The 18,825-nt window shown below is 40.8% G+C and overlaps 3 protein-coding genes across 4 annotated transcripts; 2 read left to right on the top strand and 1 right to left on the bottom strand.

Moving 5' to 3' along the window:
* Nucleotides 1-609: 609 nt before the first annotated feature.
* LOC110062601 (dopamine receptor D5-like) lies at nucleotides 610-3,847 on the bottom strand. The gene has a single exon (XM_020769530.2). It carries the CDS (start codon nucleotides 3,522-3,524, stop codon nucleotides 2,427-2,429), a length of 1,098 nt encoding a protein of 365 aa, XP_020625189.1. The 5' UTR covers nucleotides 3,525-3,847; the 3' UTR covers nucleotides 610-2,426.
* A 2,415-nt stretch (nucleotides 3,848-6,262) lies between these two features.
* Nucleotides 6,263-7,823, top strand: LOC110062577 (uncharacterized). The gene is made up of 2 exons (XM_020769501.2): nucleotides 6,263-6,468; nucleotides 7,300-7,823. The coding sequence occupies exons 1-2, from the start codon at nucleotides 6,396-6,398 to the stop codon at nucleotides 7,650-7,652; spliced, it is 426 nt and encodes a 141-aa protein (XP_020625160.2). The 5' UTR covers nucleotides 6,263-6,395; the 3' UTR covers nucleotides 7,653-7,823.
* A 1,170-nt stretch (nucleotides 7,824-8,993) lies between these two features.
* Nucleotides 8,994-17,399, top strand: LOC110062578 (uncharacterized). 2 transcript variants are annotated; one of them, XM_089289050.1, is made up of 4 exons: nucleotides 8,994-9,236; nucleotides 10,513-10,599; nucleotides 11,020-15,184; nucleotides 16,572-17,399. In XM_089289050.1, exons 2-3 carry the CDS (start codon nucleotides 10,524-10,526, stop codon nucleotides 13,200-13,202), a joined length of 2,259 nt encoding a protein of 752 aa, XP_089145176.1. In that variant the 5' UTR covers nucleotides 8,994-9,236; nucleotides 10,513-10,523; the 3' UTR covers nucleotides 13,203-15,184; nucleotides 16,572-17,399. The 2 variants fall into 2 exon arrangements, with proteins under 2 accessions (XP_089145176.1, XP_089145175.1); XM_089289049.1 differs by lacking the exon at nucleotides 8,994-9,236 and having other exon boundaries at nucleotides 10,479-10,599.
* Nucleotides 17,400-18,825: the final 1,426 nt, after the last annotated feature.

The raw sequence follows: 18,825 nt of genomic DNA, 5'->3' as shown, positions 1-18,825 counted from the left end.
GGAGGGTTACCCTAGAGAGCGGGTTACCCTAGCACTCACACATTTCCTCTTTTTTTCTTCGTCATGTTTACAAGGAAGCTGGGGTTACCCAGGTAGGCGGGTTACCCTATCTGCGTGCTAGGGTTACCCTGGCAGGTGGGTTAACTTTTTCCTTTTTTAACACTCCAGGTAGGGTTAACCCACCTACCTGGGTTAACTTTCTAATTGTTTCCAGACCCTTTGAGTGTAACCGTGCATTAAGTTGTCCCGGTAATAGGGTTACCCTACGTGTGAAATTTTGCTTGTAAACCTGGGCTATCTTTTGCCCTCCAGCTAGGTTTAACCCGCTTGCTAGGGTAACCCTCCCTCCTTGTAAACAGGCCCTTACTCCTCTTTCAGCCTAACACACCTTTTTATCTCTCCCCAAGCCGCTTCCAAGTTTGAATCCAAGATGATGCTAGCTTGATCAAAAAGCACTCGCTCGCCAACATACGCCAGTATTGCAGGATAGGTAGTCTGTTCAACGCACTTAGTAGACACCAGAATGTATGTAGCTGAACAAATCATTTCTGTTTCCTTTTTCCTTGCTCGCCTTCATCTCTAACAACAAATTTTTATCACCAGCACCAATCACAACACAAATATTTCTTTTATTCAGAAGATACAATTTGTACCAGATAGTAATGTCAAAATTTTATCTACAACTTGTTTTATATAACTAAAGCAAAGCGTGCACTCTGATTGGTTAATTTAGCGTCTACTATTTGCCCATGGGTGTACGCTGCTGATGTGTGTGCTAATGTTTACAAAGCAAATCTTTTGACAGACATTGTTTCCAAAGTAATGGCCGACTTCCTTCTGCCAGAAATGCGAAATTGTCTTCACAGTTGTCTAAAGATGAAACTTTATTGAGTTACTGGTGTGCAGTCGGTTGTCATGAATGAATTTTCGCGCGCTTGTTTTCTCTTGTCATGCAAGACTACACGAACATTTTTTTGTGATGAAGCTCAATAAAAGGACTTCTGTTGTTCCAATGTCTCAATGTTATGTTATAAAACAAATGGTAAACGCCATAGCGTGCACTATTGAGTTATGAATGCACGCGGGAGGTTGCTAAGCACGAAAGAAGCGCAAGAGTTGCACGAGGCGATACAATAATTATTATATTAATATTTCTATAAGAACTAGACTGTTCACAGTCCCCTATTTTTCCGTGAGATCGTAGATGTCGATTGTTGAGTTCGACGGGCTGCCATCTTGATCTCTTGATGCAAGCGAAACTGGGGAGAGTACACCACCCCTACCCACAGGCATTTGGTACTCTCCCCCATTTCGCTCGGATCAACAGACCAAGATGGCGGCCTGTCAAACTCAATGATGGACATATACAATCTAACAGAAAAACACAGGATTGTGAACAATCTACTTAACTATAATCCTAAAAATCAGTTTACTATGATTCCCATGCAAAGTTCAATAAAACTCTCACCTTAAATCAATTACTTAACCTAATCAAACTGAAAGCAAAACAAATGAATTTAAGTACAACATCACTGACATACTGACTACAAATATTATCTGTATCATTTATTTATTTTTTACATGTAACAGCACACAGGATTCCATGCAAATCTGTAACAAAGAATTTAAACTATCACTTACATGTAGGAATCTTATAGTTGGCAACTTACATCAGCAAAAAAGAAAAAATTGGAAGTTCGCATACCTTGTACTGTTAATATAATTTAAACAAGACTGCACATTTAAATCTGATACTTATTTTATTCCTTGTCCCAAGCTAAAAGGACATCTCAAAAACCCTACTTCAAAACTTCTGCAACACATTGCAAACCAAGTGTTTGTACTCACTATTACGTACATTAATAGATGATAACTTTCTCAACAACAACTATGAAAGGGATACTTAATTTCATCCTCCCCCTCGCCCACCATCAAAAATGCTAATCATAATACATGTACTTTTGTGCATCCAATTTTAAGGCCCCACCAGGCTAAATTTATAAACTCGATCTGTGTTGCAAAGACTAATCAGAGAAGCAGAATATGGTCTTTGAAGCCGTATAAGGCGGTAAGCAGTTTGCACAACACTATAATAAGAAACACACACCTTATAACCTTGGTGCTCATAGACACCAATACTAGCCGATTAGTATAGAGGAGTTAAGGGCAGAAAGGGAACAATTGGCAGATGGAGAAAGTCAAGCACAAGATATTTCTGCTCAGACCGCACTAAGCTCACTTCACATGCCATTGTCAATTTCTTTTCACACTATGCTCCACTAAGGAACCTGTTCAAAAGGTACATTGCTGTAATTGCAATGCTATACAAAGATCTAAGGGTGGAGAGAGGGTCTATATCCAGAGAGGTGTCTGTGGTACCCTCACTACAGATTTTCCATTTAATTTCCACATTCTTATTCCAATGTTCATGAGATCGGAAAGTTTTTCGAGTGCTTTCTGTACATCATGGATGGCTTGACTTTATTGGAGTCGCCCATGCGATACTTCTTCATATCCTTGTTCCTCTGATAACAAGCATAAGGACACAGCATATTCGTGAATTCTTCTTTGAATTCCTTGCTCCAGTAACCCAACAGCAAGGCGAATGAAGCTGGGAAACAGTAAGTCATAATTTCTGTCAAGCCATCCGCGACGTCGTGGATTCCTGCAGTGTTACTATTGTCCAAGAGAAGGAAAATGCATCTTGGAATCCAAAAGATGACGAAACTCAGCGTGATTCGAACCACGATCTTCGACCAAGTCGATTCTTTGGCGATCGATGGAAAATCAGCATAGTCCAGATTCTTGATCTGTCTTCCGCAGACGTCCACTGTGTGAAGATGGCTGACGGCTGTCTTCATGACCTGCCATTGCAAGATCAACATGAAGACCACCGGAGTTAAGACTTCTATGCCCACAAAAACGTAAACATATGCCGTTGTGTATGTTTTGCTCAACTTGCAGTCCATGGATTTTTCCGCATTGTTGTCGAAATTCGCGAATACGAACGACACGAGAACTGCGACGCTCCAGCAGAGAATTATGAACCAAAATGTTCGTCCGTTGGTGAGGAATTTCTGATACCACTTGTATCGCGAGATCGAGAAATACCGATCCAAGCTCATTGCAGCCAGTGTGTAGACGGTCACTGTACAAAACAGTACAAAGAAGCTGCCATATGTTTCACACAGATCTGGATTAGCAAACCAAGTGCTTTTTTCCACAAAGCTAATCACTCGAAGAGGCATAACTACACCGGCCATGAGCAAATTCGCTAGCGAAAGGCTGACGATGTAGAAGTGTGTGCGAAAGCGAAGGTTCTTGCTCTTAAAGACGGCAGCAAGGATCAAAAGATTACCAAACGCTGTAAACAGAATCAAAATTCCGAATGCAATCGCATTGATCGTGTCTCCTACACTAGTAACTGAACGCCACAGTTCCTCTCCATCGGTAGCAGTTGATTCGGAAATGTCTGTCGCCGATGGCATTGTCGTCGAAACTGTTGGATCCATACGCGGGGCCATCAAAGTTCATGAAGCATTCCAGAGAGCAGCTGTTTCGAATCCTTTGGTTTTCCTCGCTAGTTTGTCCCTAGCAGATTGCTGGTACGAATTTCGGCAACGTTTAAATGCGACTTCACTTCGCTTCTTCGAACGAACGTTTACTGGTTTTCCAAATAATTACTCTTTGAATCGTCAAAACAGTCAAGCTCCGACGTGCTTTTGGCAATCCAAGAAGGGAGGAACATCATTTGCGTCGCTTGGTCGAGCTGGAATGTGCGTCTCGCATTTCCATAGATACTGCACGATGAATGGCTCAAGAGGAATAATGGTCTTTTGTCTTGTAGTTAAAATCCACAATAAAAGTTAATCGCTGAAGATTTCTTTTGATTGACAGAAGCACCGCCTTGTCGTGTTCTTTTACTGCCCAAAAGAACCAATTTAGCAAAAACCCCGGAAATTTCGGTTGAAAAGTCAAATGGAGCTGTAATTTTCCGGAAAATCCTTTCGGAAATTGTAGACTACCTCCAGAGATATTTGGGCGCGTTCCATTCGACCAAAAAATCCGGTTTGAATTACCGAAACTTTCGTATGCCGAATGGAACGGTATTTTCCACCAGGCCGGACCAGGCCCAGGGGCCAGACCCATCTCGTTCTATTCCCGCTTGGGAACATTTCCCGCCAATATTAGGCTCGATTTCCGCCGCTTTCTCGAGTCAGGTCTACGTTCCTTACTCGACAAAATGCTGAAGAATAATCATGAAGTGGCTGTCGTAAGTGCAGTAAGCTGCTTGATGCGACGAAATTTAACACGCATTCACGACTATTTTAAGTAAACTCTTCCGAGATATTTACCTGACCGACTCAAGAATTATTTTCGTGAGATAATTAACTTGCGAACATTTCTTGCGGGAGATTATGCAAACCGGGCAAATGCCCTCAGGAAAATCGGAACGACCAGTCCACAATTTTCCAGGAAAGCAGTTCCTAAGGTTTTTGTGGAGGATAGGCAATCAATAAAAGGCTCGAACTGTGGCAGATCGTTTTGCACCCGGTGTAGTATCGACACGCCGCCATCTTGTAGCTTTCAGGCACGACTAGAGGAACTGGGGCCGATTCATACCGGGTAGAAATGTCAAATGGAACAGAAAATTTCCGGAATTTCCAAATTTCCGGAAAAAAGGACAACCTCAAGAAGTTGACCGAAATTTTCGAAATGAGTTTCCGGAAATTTCTGTTCCATTTGACTTTGAACCGGAATTTTCGGAAATTTTGGTCGAATGGAACGCGCCCATTCTCTTCTCCGTTCGGAACGGAACGATGAAAATTTCCAGACCATTTGGTAAATTTTCCGATTTCCAGTCTCTCATCTGCGAAAACAATCGAATTGCAAATGGAAAGCGCCATGTTTCAGATGTTTGCTGATTTTAGAAAAACCCTTACCATTATTCGACGGTCATCCCAACTGCGCTGGTTCATTCTGACAACTGGTAAGCTAGCAAGGGGGTTACCCTTTCCTTCGTCGTGTTTACAAGGCAGCTAGGATTACCCGGGTAGGCGGGTTACCCCATCTACGTGCTAGGGTTACCCTGGCAGGGGGGTTAACTACTTTTTCCCTTGTAAACACTGCAGGTAGGGTTAACCCGCCTAGCCGGGTTAACTTTCTAATTGTTTCCAGAACCTTTGAGTGTAACCGCGCATTAAGTTGTCCCGGGTTGTAGGGTTACCCTACCTGTGAAATTTTGCTTGTAAACCCGGGCTATCTTTTGCCCTCCAGCTAAGGTTAACCCGCTTACTAGATTAACCCTCTCTCCTTGTAAACAGGCCCTTAGCCTGCTTTAAGAGCCTGCTCGCAGGCTAGCACTGACTAAAAAGACGAAATGAGCACAGGCAACCCATGATCCATGGGTGATTTGACGATCTTCCCGCCTCAGCAGAAATTTAGGATATTTCAAAATAACAACCTCTTACTAACTGAGCCCAAGGGCCGTACTGGGAAATATTGGCCCGAGGTCGTGGCAGTATGCGGGGAGGTCTGTGCAAAAATGACCGAGGACCAATATTCCCCATTACGGTTCGAGCATCTACCTCCGGTTGCGACCACCTATCGTAAGCGGCAACCTGATCCTCAGCCACCACTATTCCAAAATACCAAAAGTTTCCGAGTCAAATCACTATATTTGGAACCTCTTGTAAGCGACCACCTCTCGTAAGCGACCGCGACCACTTTTAGAGCTTAAAGTTTGAAATTTTCTTTTGCGACTACTTGACCGTATAATAGCGCAGAAACTGGATAATAAATTGTCGTAACATTAGCGCAATACTGGGTAGTATAAGAGACGGATATTTTTCAGTGGCAAGTACAGTTTTTTTTTCTAGAAATTGATATTTGACATCAATGAAACATTTAAAACATTGGGTAAGTCTCTGCAGTTACCATTTCATATGCTAATGAGGCAAAATTTTGGTCTTAGCTCTCGTAAGCGACCGGACTTGGCATTTTGGGTGGTCAATTACGGGAGGTTCGACTGTAGTTTAATTTATTCCACTCGTTAAGAATTTGCTGGCTTTCGAAAACAAAACAAAAAAACTCGACCGTATGGAAACGAGACTGACTGTTCAATCGTTAGTCGGAAATAAAACAGTTTCTTTGGCTTTCCTGATTTAACAGACGATTCGATTTTGTCTCTCCGTCACTGAGCGACTGACGGTGATTGCTGCCTTCCTTGTGAAAACTAAATGGATCTCATTCTTTATATTAAAGATTTAACAACTGCGCACACTCCATTAGATCTCACAGGTATATGTTCTTGGCTTTGATTTCTATGATAACTCTGATCACTGCTCAGTTAAAAATAACCAGGTTACAGCACTGAGGGTCTTGGCACGGCCGCGATGAGGTTGGACAACCTAGTAGTTCTAATTTTCCTCGGAGTAGTGATAGCGGCATTACCCGCAAAGAAGGAAGGTAGGAGTGAAACCAGAGCGCGCTTTCATGTTACGACCCGTTGATTTGTTGCTTTAGTTTCCTTTTGTTATCCAATGACTGAACACATTTCGGCTTTTGTTAGTAACCTATATAATGTCTACTGTGTTTATGACTCTCAAGTGATAGATCAAGTGGAGAAAAGTGCGATCTAGTGAGGGATTTTTCTAAACATCGATTTGAAATTTACTTAAGTTTTCCCAGAACTTTTTTCCACGACAAACAAAGGCGATATTATAACCCGAACGTTCTGTCTTGGTTTAATGACTGAATCCAGCAGAACTGGTTGTCGACGGCCGCTTCAATGTAACACCTGTCGTTGTCGACTTTTCTTCAATCTCAACTTGCTTTCTTAAAAAGAAGGATTGACATTGAATCAGACCCGTTTGCGACAAATGTTAGTCTCCCTGTCCAAATTTAAGATTAACAACTCCATGTGGGAAAGTGATCGAGAGGGAGCTATAGCTATCATAAAACTGAGTTTGTATTCCCCAGGAAAACGCTAAGTTCTTATTTCGGAAAGAATCTTGTCAGAATTTGATGCGAGCCCGCAGTGTTCAGTAGTAGTGTTGCTAAGTAGCATGACGCAACAGATTTACCTGAAAACCTTGAACGCGGACATTTAGATCGGAAGTCCGCGAGGGACTGCAAGAATTTGCAACAGCCATTGGCTCCTGCATGGCCTCCTCTCACCAGCTTGCATCGACTAGCATGTGGCTTGAACATTTTCCTTGCCATGCAAAATGACCTAAATAAATTTTGAAAGAAAGTAATTTAGCTAAGCCATCTCTGATTTACTTTTTAACTTTTCAGAGAAAAAGCCCGAACCACGTGACAGCAATCGCTCACTTCTCACAGAGCTTCAACAGGCCGAGGCCTCTGGTGCGGAACCTGGGAAAGAGATAGAGTCGACATCCGCCGTGTTGCTAGAGAAAGTCCCGAAATTTAAAACGAAAGTGGAAGAAATAAAGTGGAAATTGAACAAGGCGCGAAAGAAGCTGAAAATTGCTAAGCAATATGTCGCGCTGGCTGATAAGGTTGCCAAGCTGAGAAAGAAAGCACGAACTGGTAATAATAACGTCAAAGATGTTATACGGAAAGCAGAAGTCGCCTTGGTACATGCTGGTGAACACATGGGGCTCGATTACGTACATTTTAAGAAGTAAATTGGCGAAGTTTTCCCCAATCGCAAGAGAAAAAAACTAAGTCAGGAGAAGATTACTAGGAGACAATCGTCAATGAAACGCTTCAAAATCTATTTTTACATTACGTTAATGTGGACTGTTATAACATGACGTTGAAAGTTATATTAAACATGATTGCATGGTTATTGTTAATCTTCCGGCACAGGCTGATATGTCAGTTGACTTCCTTGTCCCCACAATAATCATTCAAAGTGGGTGGAGAAACATAGAAGCAGACAACTCCGTAACATTTCGGGCTAAACTATATATCTTATTCAGTTAACCTGCTCTCGGTTTTAAAGACGGTTTACTGGAGCAGAGACCTGTGGAGAGAAATAGATATCTTGTGTTTAGGAATGTTACTTTTTACTGTCACTGACCCCATTACTACGACTACTAGCTTCAGTAGTTAACTAGGAAGGGGCTCCGAGAATAACTAGCTCTCCTCATCTGAAAGCGAATGTGGAAATGGTAATTATTCACTTAAATTGCATGCGTCTTAGCGTCACGTTAAACGTTTAACGTCACAGTGGGCAGCTCCTGTTGAAAAAATTGCCCCCCTCCCCCCCCCCCCCCCTAGTACGGCGGACACCTAAGAAAAACCCCTACGACACAACCCCAGTTTAACGCGACCAGATTTCCCGCTTGTTACTCTTCGGCTACTCACACCACGAGCAATGACGGAAATTACGGAAATAAAATTAGGCAAATTTTCTTTTGACTAAAATTAAACTCTCCTTAAAATTCAAGTGTTTTCATAAGATAACTTTACTAACAAAAGTGTTGAACAGATACAATTCACTGAGTTTGCTTGGAAAATATTGCAAATTATTCCACCAGTTCGATTTGTGAGGGAAAACCATTTGAGTAGTCGTAAAAAGACACCGAGAGCATTAACGGCGTTGTCTGTCTAAAACGATGGTTATACTTCCTATATCCACAGAACATTAGTGATAAAGCTAAATAAAAAAAAGGAAACTGGGAGGAACTGGTCGGTCACTAACACAACATAACAATCATAATAAATAAGGGGTTTAGTTTGCAAAGAACGTGATGCGCTGAGTTAGCAAGCGAGTTATGAAAAGCTGTACGTTCTATTAGTACCCTGATTGTGAAAAAAAACTTGATTGAAATTTAGGTTTTGTCCATTCAATGTGCTTAATCATCGCTGAACTGCATGCATTTGTTTTCTATAAATGGGGCCCTTGACCGGCCTTGACACAACCAAACAATGGAACACACACATCACATCCACAATCGGCAAGTGAACACACAAACACAGCCCGGGTCACTAAACATGTCACACTGACTACATGAATAGTTAAACACGCGTTTAACAGGTACCCTGACTGTATCTTGCAGAACAAGGAGATTTTCCACCTGAAATTTGGTGTAAAATTCCGTCAATAACTGCAGCAGTCCCTCTAAAAATCGAAAGGCTTTTGTTCGTAGAAGAGCGGGTCGTTCCGGGGTTGTGATTTCTGCCGGTATGTGAAAGAAAAAGTCTATTCCATAAGTGCGTGTACGAAAGGTGATAGCACAAAGAGTGAAGGGCTGGTCTCGGAGGTAAGCTTATGTAGCAGTTGTACAAGGCTTGAAATTTTTTCAAATGGGACTTCTCGCACCGGACCACATTGCGCAAAGTGTCTTGCCATGTAGAGTTAGTGTTAACGAAAATTTATGATGACTGTGACTATGAAAGTTTGCTGGTTGAATTTTTTGTTGTCTAAAATCGAGAGCCTCCCGCGGTTCCTCGGTTGTGTAATTTACGATTCTTAAACTAGTCTAAAACATGAGTTTTTGTTTAACCAGAGAACGGCATTAATTTAGTTGCGCGGGCATGGGTATGGTTTGGATTTCTTGTTACAAAAGGTATTTTGAGAATAATACTTAGCTGTGTTAAACCTCTTACGACGGGTGTTTTCCGCCCCGCGCGGATACTTGACCGCCCACTTAACAAAACCTAATGACTAAATATTTACTTATGAATTGAAGTTATTATATTCTCTTTGTTTCATTCAAGCACATCGATTAACATTTTCAGCACTGGCTATCGATCGTGGCAGCTAACCAAAACAAAATATTATATACTTAAAAAACCCAGCAAAATTTTGAAACAATCCGTTACAGTAGTTTCGTTATCCAGTGTAAACAGTGTTCATAATATTTATTCAATCTATCATCTTGATAGATAGAAATCAAATGTTGCTACATCGGTGCGTTAGTTTCTTATACATTTCCAGTCTAATAAGTTTTTTTATTCATAGAGAGAATTGATACATTGAAATATTTAAATATGGTGGGTGCGGCCAATTTTGTATATATTGAAATTTTTAAATATGGTGGGTGTGGCCAATTTTGTTCCCTTTGGACTGGATAATGGATTGCTCATGACGTTAAGAGAGGACATTAAACGGCAAGGGTAACGATGCCAAGTAAGAGAATAGGAACTCCAGCCTCCCCATCTTTCCTCACATTTCACCTTGCGCAGAAGAGTTCAACGGGGTGTAACTACCGCTTGCGAGCAGGCGTTCTTTTATTCCCCCGAAAAAAAAAGCAAAAGAACGCCTGATCGCAGGTCACCTTTCGGTGAAAGTATACACACATATAGAAAGTAGTGACATCGGCGAAAAACCGGATAGTTTTTATGGAATTGTCATCGATCAATCTACGTTGTAGCTCACACAAGTTAAAGCAGGACTCGTAATTGAGAACTGGGGTAATTACTAACCCAAAATAACACGCGGTGAATAGCGAGTAAACATGCGGTGAATTTATTACTGACCACAGTAACCATCGATCAGTGCCATGTTTATCTTTTCTTGTTTGTTTGTTATCGCAGCATGCAAGATCATGACGCCAAGCTACAATTCAGTTTTCCACTTGACCTTAGTCTTGTTTGTCGGAGCCGCTCTACAACTGACTGAAGGTAAGCACGAATAGTTTAGACTGTTTTAACGTTCACTATCGAAAATAGTTTTTAGGTTTGCGTTTGTCGGATCGATAATCTATAAACGCAATCTACAAACTCGTGCTTCATGTTCAGTCTACAAATCAAACCTGTTGTCTTTATTTTGAATCGACCAAGGAAAAAATTAATCCAATCGTCACCAGGCTCGCGCGCTGTTTTCCCGTGCTTTTCACAATCTTTCTCTCGTGATGTTAACATGTGACGTGCACGTGATGTAAATGCGATGGAAGAAAGAAAGCATCCAATTGAGTATTACGCTGGTATTTGAAATTTAGGAGGGACCCACACACCATACTGCGCTAGACGTCACATAAGCCAAAATCAGGTGATATTTCAAATCATTGAACGGTGTTTAACAACGCATTTTTTATTTTCTAGGCAGTCTTGATGCAACGCGAAGACTTGAACAACTTATAGAGCAAGCCGAAAGGGAATCGAAAATACTCGCTAACGAGATCAACCAATGGCTGATTCAAGAGAGCGGAATTTCGGTGACGGAAGACGAACGAGCGCATCACCGGTCCCGAAGATCTGACGATGAGGACGACGAAGATGTGCGAACGGATACGAACTTGGTATCGGATATAGGTCGATTAATCGTCCGAAGAAATGCCGGTGAACATGAAGATAATCACAAGAAAAAGAAGGATTCTCCTGAGATCAAGAGAAAAGACGTACGGGTGGGTAAAGAGTCACATCATTTGTCAAAGAAACATGGGTTACAGGCAGACAAACATGTCAAGAAACGAAATACAAAGAAAAAGGTACAAGACAAGACAAAAGCTTTGAAAGCTAAACGAATTTCCAAGCAACAGGATAAAAAACCGAAGCATAAAGCAAACAGTGATGAGATAAGTAAAGAAAACCTGGTCAAAGCCTTGATTGGAAGTGACGCCAGAGCAAAGGATCACAAAGAACAAACTGGCGTCCCCGAGAAAGCATACAGAGCGCTTGTGGAATTCATGGCTGGAAGCGAGCAGGCAACCATCGAGACAGGCAGCAAGAAATCTGACATCGCCAAGCCACAAGAAGCAGGAGGGAAAGATCTTCCGCGTTCTTCGAACGCGAAACATGGGGTTCGCAGAAAGTTGACAAAGAAGCACAAGCGTGTTCTCGAAATACTTTCGAAGATGCCTCAACGTGTTTTGCGTAAATACTTCCATCTTAAAGGTTTGGACAAATACTGGAAAGTCATGGACAATATTCGAAGAAAACAGGCTGAGAAAGAGATTGCTAAAGAGAAGGTGAAGACGCATAAAGATGAGAAGATTGTAAAAGTGTTAAAGGACCTTGCACCCAAAAAAACCAAAACTTCCACACATCCAAAGAAAATTAGACTGTTGCAGAAACAAGCTAAATCACATCAAAAGAATTCCAAGCAAACTGTTTCGTCGCATGAAGTAGTTAAAGACAAAGAAGCAGAAAAAATGGTCAAAGATGAAACGACAAAGATGGCAGGGAAGGATAAAGCAACAGAGAAAATAGTAAAAGATAAAACTACAGAGAAATCTCAAAAGCCATCAGCGCCGCACAGTTCCTTAAAGAGCCAGAAAGCAGCAAAGAATGATGCGAAACAGACGCAGATTGAGACAGCTCTCTTCAAGAAGGAGCAAAGTCACAAGACAGCAATAGAACAGCACGCAACACCTCAGAAAGACACGAATAAGAATCTACCAAAGAAGATAAAGAGTAAAGATATTGTTAAAGTAGAAGATAAGATCAAGAAGAACGATGCTGGAAAGAGTGCGGAAACGTCGAAAGACGCGCCTCATATTAAAGACGCTACTTCTCCGAAAAAGGCTATTGAGAACCCAAAATCTCCTGTTCAAGACTTGTCAAAAAAAGAAGCAGAAAAGAAAGTTAGTTTGAAACCAGCAGCTGCTGAACAAGCAGCGCTGACTAAGGCCTCAAAAGAAAAAGCTTTAAATACGAAAGATAAGCCAGCGCAAGGTGTGCAAGTTAACGCCAGTCACTTGAAAAGTCCCGCTAGTGTGGAAACCATAAAAACAGCAAAGCTTCAAACAGCTGAAAATAAAGATCTGCCCACACATGAAATCAAGATAACCAAAGAAAAACCTCAAGTACATACAGAGTCACTCCAACTGAAAGCAATGTCTCCTAACGTAACGAAGAAGGTGATCAATCAAAACAGTTCAACAGTCGCACACGATAAACCCAAAGAAATCTTGAAAGCTCTAGCGGTCACAGAACATCACGTGGTCAGAGCAGCGCATGCTCCTCAGAAGCCTGAGGTAAAACAAGAGAAAGGTTTTCAGGTCAAACAGCAAAGTCCTGAGGCGAGCAAGATTGACATTTTAAAGGAAAAGATCCAGAAAACTAACACATTAAAGTTCAAAGTGGCCCAAGCACTACTCGCTCATTGTGAAACTCAGAACAGGCTTCGACAGGTGTTTGACGAGGTCAACTCTTCCCTGAAGAAGGCAGCGTCTCTTGCCAAAGCTATTGGAGCGAAATTCGGGATTAAACCAAGTGATGTTGAGAAGATGACTTCAGAGCACACCGAAGGAGCAGTGGAGCAGTTTTTGAACAAACTGTTTTAGCTTTAATTGACAGTATTCTTCAAACTTGCAATAGAAGGCGCATACCATTTGTCAGGTCTGGCCAGCCGAACCGATTTGAGTTGATCCAAAGTGGCGAACAATAGCTCGGGCTGATTCAAGACGCAATGACATGGTCCTGTTGTCAGAGAAGGACAGCCGGGTTCTAGCGTCAAACGCAGAAAACGCGGGTTTTTTTGGCGTGAAAATTTTCATCTTGAGTCACTGCAACTACAACTGTCGTTGAAATTTTTTTGCTAAATAAGGCTGACTAGAACTGAAAGATGGGAGGTGCCTGCGCAATCTAAGATTACAGACCCACTACACCCAGTATAATAACGTATGGACATTTTACTTAACAAAACGTATTCATCTACATTCTATATTTAACATGCCAGCATGCTTGCAAACCTTTGCGGGCGAGCTAGTCTTCAGTTGCAATGCAATGAATTATATCATCGCTTATTGTAAGTATCTATTTTTTAACTCTTCGAGAAACTATAACCCTATCAAAACATGCAAAAATAATAATAATAATAATAATAATAATAATAGACTTGTATAGCGCTAGAACTATACAAACATACTCAAAAGCGCTTTACATTAAGTTAAAATAAATGAATAAATGGAAATCACTAAACTTTAAAACTATTACAACAACTATGCTAAACTTTAAAACTATTTCCACAAGTCAAAAGCTTTCTTAAAAAGAAATGTTTTCAGTTGCTTTTTGAAAATGGCGAGGCTGCTACTTGTTCTTATAGTTAATGGCAGCGAGTTCCATAAAACAGGTGCAGCATGAGCAAAGGCCCGATCCCCAAGTGTAGAGCAGTTGACTTTTGGAACAACCAGAAGAGATTTTGCAGACGAACGAAGAGCGTAATTAGTAGCTGGTTTCAGGGATAAAAGATCATTTATGTAGGAAGGACTTTGGTTGTGTAGTGCCTTGTAAACAAGAAGAAGCAATTTAAACTGAACTCTAAACGATGCTGGGAGCCAATGTAAGTCGATAAGAGCGGGTGTGATATGATAGGGAATCCGCCACAGAAGCATGAGCCATAATTAGTAACGCGCAGCTGATTATGTAATAAAAACTATTTTATCGCAAAATTAAAAGTTTCTCTCTGTTTTGCGGGATTGTTCTGAGGTTAAAATGGATTGAAAAATTTTGGAAGGCCTAGGGGGGAGTTTGAGATAGATCAATTCCGGACACCAGAAGATTAGTCCCTATCTGACGATCTTCTGTTCCCATTATTGTGGAACACCCATAACCCAGATATGCGTAATAGAGCAAAAACCTACTTACAGCTGCTAACACGTGACAGACATTAACACAAAACAAGGAAGTGATTACTATCGTAGCTAGCCTCTTCATTTCCTGCACGTCTCAGTGACAGCCAAGCGGTGCAATATGGGATCATGACATGTATCATTTTCTTGTTAGCGAATGACAGGTTAAAAAGGTCTTCATCTCGAATTTTGTTTGTTTAAACCTCTAGAAGTCATCTGCACTCCGCTCTAAGTCTTCGTTTCTCTAACGCACATTACAGTTTTCGAATTTAATGTCTAATTTAAGTTATAAAACTCTCGCAATGTTATGTACCCTTTAGGGACTAAATAAAAAAAATTAAATTGGCTAAACTCAGCAAACAACTGTTGTGACTTGCCAGTAGTCAAATATTTATACCTGTCGACGTCACATTACATGTGAATAGGTAAATAAGCAGCTTATTTCCTTACATGTTTACTGCACTCGACACTCAAGAACTTTACCAGATGGTTTATTTTGAGAAGAGATAATCTTAGCTTGGCCTTTGAAGAAATTGAAGGAGGCGCAGAGATTTGCTCGCAATGAGTCAAAGTGTTTCGATTCTTGCAACAGTGAACAACACATGCTGGACCTGTTACTAGCCTCTCCCTCTTGTGGCCAGCTATGTTTCTGATTCTGCTCTTAATGGGTCTGTCAGTGGAACTACATATTCAAGGTAGAATTGTTCTTTCTTTGTTTGCTATGTCTAGTAGCTTGGGCCGTGGTAAACACCGCATCAAATTGTTTTGGAACTCATAATATTTTGACAAGGGAGCCCTGGAAGCTTTGGCAGTTCATTTGTCGTTGTTACCCGTAACACCTGCTCGCCATGACAAGAAGACAATGAAGCTGAGCGTAAAATAATTTCATCTCCTAATTTGACTCTTTGAAGTCATTGTTATTTCTTGCAAAACAATCAATAGAGTGATTTTGTTTTTCACACGTGACACTCGTAAACTGCTAATTCATCAAAGGTTGCAGGGCGCGGTTTTCTAATTAGTTCTTTAAGCTTGATCCTGATTGGGTCGATATACGCATGTCACGCGGTGTCTGGCCATGCATATAGTCCTTATGTAGGAGTTCTTGACCAGGAAGGAATCACACACAATTACAATAAACCATTTTTACGATAACTGCAGAAATCCTTGCGCGCTCACTGGGTAATTTTCATTGTCAATATGCAGAGAGACACATGAAGTTATAATTTATGCGATGCGTCAAAGAGCGAGAGCGGACAATTTGAAACATTTGTCATTGTAAAAAAAAAATTGACGTCGGTTTTTCATGCGTCTGTCCTGTTATTGACAATGAATTTCGTCATAACATTGTCAAAGTAGTTGTGGATAGCCGAGTGGATCCGCAGACTACTTTGACAATGTTATGACGGAATTCATGATCAATAACAGGACAGACGCATTAAAAACTGATGTCACTTTGTTAATTTACAGTTGTCTACTCAGTAACTTGACCTTTGAATGGCAGTGAGGCTGGCGGTGACCTTGTTTTGATACAGACCTCACTGCTTTTGTTGTGTAAATTAAATTGTTCTAATGCTAACAAGAAAAGTATAGAGATTTGTATCAAAGCAGCGCTACCTCCAGCCTCGCTTGCATTCATAGGCCAGGTAACTGAGCACACAACTGTAAAATGGTATGATGTAAAATGTATGATGGCCGCCTATTCATTTCGATAGAATGACTGATAACAGTCCTCAGTATTTTTCACTATGATCTCGCACTTTGATGGATTGATAATGATATTCTTTGATCGTCAGTTCTACAATATGACCTCAAACTAATGGACAATTAATGAAAACAAGTTGATGTCGTTTTCTTGAAATAACAGGATGCCATAGCAACAGTACGGCTTTTTGATTTTAGCTACGAGTTCCTATAACTCTCCCCCATTTTCACTGCCAAATTGCGGTAAACATTTAAATAGTTTTTCGTAACTTGAAGACGTATACTGAAGCTGTCTGGAACCACTCTAAATTTGCAAAAATTTGAGGGGGCTCTGATTCCCTTATTTTAGCAGCTTATTTCATGAATTTTTTATTCTTCTAGCCTCAGCGCAACAACGAAAGTCAAGAGACATCATAGAATTTTTCAAAAAAGCTGGAGAGAACGCAATAAAAGCGATCTCCGGTCTGATTCCTGGCGGGAAACCCACATCCCAGCTGACAACGCAACCCAGGGGACCTAAGATACCGCTGAATACAATCAACGAGGACGCCATCAAACCTGTCATACCATACAAACGTAACATGATAGGGGAATTGAAGAATGGAAACAGAATGACAACAAACTTGGATAACTTGGTTTTGAAAGTGAGGAAAGTCAGATTCGGAAACAAAAGGATGGTGGAAAAACAGCAAAAGGAACTCAGCAAATACAACAACAGAGACAAGAACAACAACAAACGCCAACTTAACAGCGAAAGAATTAAAACAAAGATAGGGCTATTGCCTGTAAAACAAGGACAATAGATAAATGTAATAAGCTATGAGCCAATTTTTTTTTTTTGACTTTTGAAAACTGGAGCATTGTATCCACAACGGAAGATGCTTGGTTTGTTGTAAAAGAAGGAAAATACGATGTGTTTTGTAGACGATTTCGTTCAAAATTCCTTTAACTAAATTATGGACAAACTTTTATTAATTCTACAAGTAGGTGTGTAATAGAATTTAATCCTTATTTGATGAGTAGCTTCAGTTTAACATGCCTACCTCTAATAAAAAAGTAGAATGGGAGAAATAGGGTTATGCAGGCCGGCTAAGAAACGAAATCAGTGCTACATAAAAAAAGTATTATTGTTATTGATTATTATTATTATTTTTGTGTTAATAATTGATAACCGAGAAAGATAAATAAAGATTAGCTAAGATCGAGAAACTAGGCTAAATACGAGCCCGTAGGACTTTTCGCACCTTCTGCGCAGCTTATCTGCGTTTAGGGCCGGGACATGTTGCTTGGCAACCACTTTGAAAGTCCAGTTCCTCGCCGAATAAAAAGAGCCAGAATAAGAATCCAAGGACTGGATGCGACTTTCACGAAAACCGTGATCTCTTCTGATTGCACAACCTGCTTTGCCATTGTCGATCAGTGTAGGTGCTTTCCACGCACAAGTGTGTCCCTGTAAGGCAAATACTTCATAGCCGGGAAACAGTGTTTCTCCTCCATTATTGCTTTCCCACTTTACTCCTTTTCTCTTTACCGTCGACGGGTATTTTGTAATGAGTCAGAGAAGAATACAGACAGATGACACCATTCTCTACTTTACTTTTAACAGAAAAGGAAATACACTGGAAAATTCCGGTATATCGAATGTCTGTTCTCTTCTAATTATTCCTTGAAAGAATTGATCCGGCATCAATACTGTGACTTTATTGCCACTTCATTCGTTTAGTGCTTGGGAGACTTCAACCTCCACCTTAAGATTATTAAGTTAGTCTGATTTGACCGATTAACAACACAAACCTACGTTAAGAATTATTTCAAAGTAAGCTAAAAAGACAGTCCGCGTTACATGTAAATAGAAACACTTATTGACATAGCGGCTCTTATGAGGAAAGTACAGTTTGAGCGAAAGAAGTAACCCGAAACCCAATAACAACGGGACTTAGAACCACTCGACTCAAAATTAACGCTGTTGTTGTTGCTTTTTTCAACCTAATTACCGTGACAAACCGCTTGCCAAAAGCAAGTGGCGCAGGACTTGACTCCACGAAGTTTTCGATTCGGATTAACAGGTAGAAGATCAATTTTGCACCAACCGCTCTAAATTTATAACTTTAATTGTGCACCTGTTACATCAGCCACCGGAAAAAAAGTATACTCCCGCCTTGTGTTAATTTCCCGCTACATCACATCTGTCTGTTTGTCAGGCACCGATAGACGTTGGGTATGTTATAATTTAGCTTAGAAGTTGGAAGTTCATATTATATTTGCGTAGAAGAAGGAAGATTCATTTATGTCAAAGTGACCAATGCTGAACCACCGTTATATCTATAACATACCGCAACAACACTACAAAACATAATTTTTCACGATTCCGAGGGTTGAAATAGCTTCAGTGGTGTCTTGCATGGCGACAGGAGATCGTCCTGCTCGAGGTGTACGGTTGTCACTGAAGCGCTTAGTTAGTTCTTACACTGAATTCGTGCAGCATAAAGAGACTAGGTGTATTTCCACTCTCCCCGAGATCGGACGCTAGTCCATCGCAAGGATATCAGCCAGCATTAAGTTCGCCGGTGCCTATCTATACACCTGGCTGGTACAACGCTATGAGCCCATCAAGGCTCTAACTTACACCACTTGG

This window comes from Orbicella faveolata, unplaced genomic scaffold (assembly GCF_042242905.1).
Source record: "Orbicella faveolata isolate gen_17 unplaced genomic scaffold, um_ofav_v1 contig_2, whole genome shotgun sequence".
Classification (NCBI taxonomy): domain Eukaryota; kingdom Metazoa; phylum Cnidaria; class Anthozoa; order Scleractinia; family Merulinidae; genus Orbicella; species Orbicella faveolata.
This window is presented reverse-complemented; position numbering and strand designations above follow the sequence as displayed.

Excerpts from the sequence above, each read along its gene's own strand:
- LOC110062601 (XM_020769530.2), bottom strand. The coding sequence starts at position 3,524 with ATGGCCCCGCGTATGGATCCAACAGTTTCGACGACAATGCCATCGGCG.
- LOC110062577 (XM_020769501.2), top strand. The coding sequence starts at position 6,396 with ATGAGGTTGGACAACCTAGTAGTTCTAATTTTCCTCGGAGTAGTGATA. Across the intron at positions 6,469-7,299 it reads ATTACCCGCAAAGAAGGAAG|AGAAAAAGCCCGAACCACGT; the intron begins GTAGGAGTGAAA and ends TTAACTTTTCAG.
- LOC110062578 (XM_089289049.1), top strand. The coding sequence starts at position 10,479 with ATGTTTATCTTTTCTTGTTTGTTTGTTATCGCAGCATGCAAGATCATG. Across the intron at positions 10,600-11,019 it reads CGCTCTACAACTGACTGAAG|GCAGTCTTGATGCAACGCGA; the intron begins GTAAGCACGAAT and ends TTTATTTTCTAG.